Below are 5898 nucleotides of genomic sequence, written 5' to 3'. Positions count from 1 at the left end.
AATCTCTCTAATTTTCCTTGGTGCATCGCTTTTATAGTCAAATATGAAGCTGGAGTGTATCCCACGTATGGTGCAAAGTTTTTCCACGCTACAGCATATGAATCTGTCATACATGCATATACTGTACTGAAATCCAAACTCCAAACCCATAAACTTGAACGGAAGCTTTGTGATGCCACATATGTTATTCTTCCCACGCCTTACTTTTTTTTGAGTGGATTTAAATGACGTGTTGAGTATGACTAAATTACCAGCTGATATCTGTGGTACTGACGATGAATTTAAGTTAATCACACAAATTGCCAGTCGAATACGAGATGTACGCTTCTGTGTGTGTAGGCGCATACAATGGCTGTTTCCGGGTGCGAGACGCTATGCACTTGTTTTGAATCAACCCAGTTTATTGACACTGTGTATATTTCGATTCTTCAGAGAATGACAGCGAGTTCTCGAGGGTTGCTATCTCCAGAGGAAATAGCTGATAGGAAGGCAAGGAAAGAACAGAATCTGAGAGAACAATTAGAGCAAATAGAATTGCGTATACAGCTGGAAGCGGAGCTCAAAGTGTCTACAACTGAAGTTGCGAGAGGCACTGCGTAAAAGGAGTGTGTCAATCTGAGAGCACATCTAGATCGTTCCGCCTTTTCTCTATTGTCTACCGTACCGCCCACTGCTTGTCGATCTTCAAATTAGTTATAACTACCACTGATCGGCGTCCTTTGGACTTGGTATCTCAAAATGTCAATGAATTCAGTGGGGCATTACAGACATGCGAGCCAGTATTTCAGCCATCAGACGACTGCGCGTTTGAGATGGTCTACAAGTGGTCCAGATTTTACTTGGAAAGCAATGCTTGAAAACTGGGGTCTGTGCCAGGAGCGGTCAGGAGAGATATCAGTTGGCGACCCTCAACTGGGATATGAAATCATCTACCTTTATCGAGCTGATCTTCCACCTTTTTGCAAGCTGATGCTTAGTCTCATCCCGAATCTGAAGCAAGTATAAATTCATTTGGAGCGGAGAGTAGCGCTTGAATAGCACTGCGCGCGAGGTCTCTTGAGAAGGATTGTCGCGATTAGATTGGGGTTGTTTACGTTCCACAAAGCCGACATGACAGCGTAGTATGATAGTACGTTTTTGCGTTGATATCTTGTTACATCGTGATTATGCGGTTTGCTGTTTAATCAACCTAGGAACGCATCTGGCGCTATGAAGTGTGCGAAGATTGTATTGGTAAAGTGTCGTTCAGCTTGATGCCAAGTAAGGCGTCAACTTGATAGATTGCAAGTAAAGATTAGAAGTTGCTGCTTTATATTTGAGTGCTAGTAAAACCTCTCGAACTATCGCCCTTTATTATCGTCTTAACCTTATTGTGCACTATTTGATATGCGTTACGAATTTGATGCGAACATATGGAGCCGAATTAGTGGTTTCACGACTCGCATCAGAGGCTGATCGCATTCTGCGTCAACTTAACGGACTTGAAAGAGCACCGTTGATGCTTCCCCATCTGATCCTTCCCTACTTCAGCGATGTAACCATCGGAACAAAATTGCGACGGAAGTCAGTTACAGTTTCAATTGTGAGCGTGTTTTCTGGCAATATCATGCACAGATGATATTTTACAGACTTGGAAGCATCCGCTCTTACCTGCTAAGCCGGACTAATACAGGACCCGAAGGACAGATTGGTACATGACAAATCGCCGTCTCATTGCCGTATACTACGAAGTCGACCGGGATGTCGCCGATGGTGAGATTGAGGTTGTCTATTAAAGAAGTGGGGTGGTAGACGAGTGATATGAGCTCGTCGAATGAATAGGTGATATCAAGCACAAACGAGACTGCACTTAAGATTGACTGTAGGTACCTGACAATCCGGAACCAACCAGGAGAAGTTCGGAGAAAACTGGCCCCGCCGACGGATGAATGCCGGAGAGCTGGAAAGTGGTTGCCATAGAGCACATATCAACCTGCGTAATTCGCGACGTGGCTTTAAAGTCTATACTTCTGGTGGTTGCTTGCGGTGCCATATGCCGGGCAATTGTTTCCTGATTCTTCAGCGATTGTCTGGCCCCAGCATAGGGACTGGAACTCTCATATCGTCGAGCGCTCAACAAGCCATCGCTTCCTTGCTGTCGGATGCGTCTCACTGGCAGCTGTCGAGAGCTAAAATTTGTCATGTACCTTGATGACCGGCTTAGTCTTCCAAAATCCAAGGTACCGACACTGCGATGTACAAGGGGTGTAAGATCGTTATACAAACTGATAATATATTTTTCCTAAGGTCAAGTATACCCTGACATATTCTCCATACCTTCAACTATAGGAATGAAGAAATGACAGCTTTTACAAGCATACCTGCCTCGACGCTGCATCTGGCCAACACCTGGTACGGTATCACACATTCTGGAAGTGGCTTCCTCTCTCGAAGGAAACAACGCCGAACTTTGAATTGAAAAGTTTAAAGTTTAGCACGAGGGAGCAAAGTTGACGGCAAAACAAGTAGTCGATTAAATTTGCGAGGTACAAGTAGAGTTTGATGAAGTACAATTCTGGACTACATTATTGTTGTCTTCATACCTCGATGCCGATGGCGGACGGTCATAGGTTCGAAAACTATGGGCCCTCGTCTTAAAAACCAAAAAACATAGGTTAAGTGCATAATATGTGAGCAAGATTGTTGTAGCAGACAGACAAAAAACAACGCAGGATAAAATTTTCACATTACCATTCCCAAATTGCCAAAGGCTAAGTCATCATCCATTGACATCTGTATCTCATCTGCCATACATATAACAAGAAAGGGTAGTTAAGATCAATTTTTGTCCGAGTTATATGAACTTCTTTTGAGATGATTAATACCTCCGACACGCACTTTTGAATAATCTATACATTCACAGCTGCGTTTTTATGACTTACTTTAATTAATGAACGCTTTATGCTTACCAGTTAAAGGACTTCGTGCGAGCCAGTGTTCGAGATCAATCGCAGATATAGACTGTACTGCATTGTAAAATAGAAACTAAATGAGAATGGTCTCTCCAATATTTGGATTCAAAGAAAAAAAAAGTTGCAAGCCATCAGAGGGGCATCAAGTGTAAGTGTTGTACACCGTACCCGGTTGCTCGCTTAGCGAAGTGGGCGGAGGTGTATCGTCTATATCAAATGATGTGCTAGAAGACAAGCGCAGCGGAGGCAAGTGATGAGGTTTGTAAAATTGATCCGAATTCATATCGATCGTTTTCTGCCCTTCAGTTGTCAAAATCCCTTGATTGCTCACTGTTGTCGGCAAGTGATAGTTTCGATCGAGCATCATCCACTGTTAGAAGAGTAGCAACGATAATTTGTTCTGAGATAAAACCAAGCACATGATATACAGATGGTAGATAGAATACTAAGTAATCAAAACAACATTGTAAGCAAACATTACCTCGTTTGTATTACACAGTGATGGAATGGAGTCCATCATGTTAATGAAATACGATTACAAAATATGTTGTACTTATATCAGTATTACAAGTGGTAGAGCTACTATTTTGTTAGACAGTGACTATAATAAATAGAACCCATTGATGATAAGATATTCCCACCTTCAAAAGAGGATGTCTCAACACTTGGATGAAATGATGTCGCGACAATATCGTATATTCAAGGTGTTTACGACATGTCGAGATATATTATTGACTATTCGTCTTCTGTCTGAAAGCCTAAAAACAGTCGATCGACAATGTCGCAGGGAATAAAAACAGTTTACGACGATATCGCGGCCCAAAAAACAACAACAAAAAAACAGTAAACGACGTGCCGACTGCTGCTGTGCACCACAGGCCAGTTGCAACATGCTGATGTTTAGACATGTGTTGGGATGTACAGCTTTTGCTCTTTAAACTCTAGACTCTGAGCAGTTTTTGATCTAGCTTTTGCTATGTACATATGATATTTATATATATATAATCAGTAGTGCGAGACCACAATATAGAAGTAAAAATCCATGTTAGAACATTCTCACGAGGAGATCGCGCTTATCGCGGTGCCCGCTGCTCGTGATTTTTTTTAGCTGAAGTCGAGTGACATATTCTACATATAATCATATACAGACTGTTTTTTTTCCAAACAGACGGTTTGAATGGTGATCAGCTCCGGCTCTGGGCTGGGTGAAACTGAAATGTACAAATCAGAGCAAAGTTCGTACAAATATGAGTTTGTAGTTATTTATAATTATGTACCCTACAACAGGAGTAGTTTAGCCTTTTTTTTGGGACCTATTACTCACACCTTCGCAGATTCTGAGATTCAGGAATCAGCCTATCAGGATTCTCTCTTTCAGAACTCATTTTTGAAGTTTCAAGTTGTGCAAGTTTTGATACATATTGATAGTGTATCTTTAGTTCTTTAGTTCTTCAGTCTGTAATATTTTTTCTATAAAGATTTTGTGTTCACAAATGAATCAAATCTGACGAGAGTCAGAGAGCCTGAGAGGAAATAGGAATTTGGAAGAAAAGTCAAAGGCATTTAATGGACCAATCGAAAAGTCATAAATCACTGTTGTCACTTGTTGAAAGTAAACCTCACGGCACTCTCGGTATGCAAGTTTTTTCTTCTGCGAAATGGTCAATGACAATGCGCTAGATTTTTGTTGTTGATTTTTTTGGTTTTGTTTTATAAAAAAATATGTATTTATTTTTGTCTGTGCCTGAGAGTCTGAACTCTGAGACACTGAAGTCAGAGTAGTGAGACTTCTCTCTCTTCTCTCTTCTCTCTCTTCTCTTCTCCTTGTGTTCATGTTGTGTGTGGAAGTTTTCAAAATTGTGTTGTAGAATTTTTAGAGGGCTATGATTGTGTATGTAAATATTGACATTGTGACTTTTGTGTGTTTTTTTTTTAACTGTTCATGAGTCATGAGTCACGACTTCGCCCATATTTATGCACATCAATGATCAGCGTTGTTGTTTGTGTTTTGTTTTATATATATATTTTGTTAAAAAAAATAGTGAGTTTGTTACAATATTATACGACAACAAATAAACGAAAAAGGGTCAAAAATCAAAATGTGTTGTGACAGATAGTTGAGTTGTCAGTTGTGATGTGATGAGCTTGTTGTTAAACAAAAATCACAATTGACAACTATGGATGTTAGGAAATACCTCGACTATGCAGTTACTGCGCTGCTATACTCCGCAGCAGGCCTCACTGGGCTAGTGGCAAACATAATATACAAAGAATACAAACGATTGCAAGATGATTCAGCACGATCTCAATTGGAGTCTAGTAACGGCGGCTTAGTACTCATCGGCTTGAATACAAAGAAAATTATTCAACCGTCACGGACCGGTGCAAGCTCGGGTGCTGGCCGCGATGTAAGTTTAGTGAACTGTGTGGTCGATAGCGATTTTTGGAGACGAGTAAAAGATTCAATATACCGAATTATAGCACAACTATACACGGGAAAAACAGCGATTCAACGTGCAACAGAGCAATTAGCTGTTGATCAAGCTCGTGCTTTGACAAGAGTCAGTCCACAGAATCTGCAATTCGAAGACGAAGTTCCTGGTAAACGCTACTTGCACGATGAGAGTACTATAAATGCGCTGAGTGGTATAGACCGGGAGGTACGAGGCGACGTTGAATGTAGAGAGGTATATGAAGAGGTTATCAAGTCGGAAGGCGAGCGCGCAGCGCATCTAACAGCATTGCAAGTATACGATAGCGAAGAGTGGAATACAAGTACTACGGTCCTTGTTGAGTATGTTAGTTTGGCTATCAAGGGGCTAGATATCGCAATCTATGTGTGTACACGTACACACACACACACACGTACACACACACACACGTGTACACACACACACACACACACACACACACACACACACACACACACACACACACACACTACACA

General features: G+C 41.2%; 2 protein-coding genes across 2 annotated transcripts; one reads left to right on the top strand and one right to left on the bottom strand.

Moving 5' to 3' along the window:
- Nucleotides 1-1849: 1849 nt before the first annotated feature.
- On the bottom strand, nucleotides 1850-2377 carry SARC_01171 (hypothetical protein; the record flags this gene model as incomplete). Its single annotated transcript, XM_014305132.1, has 2 exons — nucleotides 1850-2228; nucleotides 2361-2377. The coding sequence occupies 2 exons, from the start codon at nucleotides 2375-2377 to the stop codon at nucleotides 1850-1852; spliced, it is 396 nt and encodes a 131-aa protein (XP_014160607.1).
- A 2751-nt stretch (nucleotides 2378-5128) lies between these two features.
- SARC_01170 (hypothetical protein) lies at nucleotides 5129-5687 on the top strand (the record flags this gene model as incomplete). Its single annotated transcript, XM_014305131.1, has 2 exons — nucleotides 5129-5597; nucleotides 5635-5687. 2 exons carry the CDS (start codon nucleotides 5129-5131, stop codon nucleotides 5685-5687), a joined length of 522 nt encoding a protein of 173 aa, XP_014160606.1.
- Between the last annotated feature and the right edge of the window lie 211 nt (nucleotides 5688-5898).

The sequence above is a fragment of the Sphaeroforma arctica genome (genome assembly GCF_001186125.1).
Source record: "Sphaeroforma arctica JP610 unplaced genomic scaffold supercont1.44, whole genome shotgun sequence".
In the NCBI taxonomy this organism is placed as follows: domain Eukaryota; class Ichthyosporea; order Ichthyophonida; genus Sphaeroforma; species Sphaeroforma arctica.
This window is presented reverse-complemented; position numbering and strand designations above follow the sequence as displayed.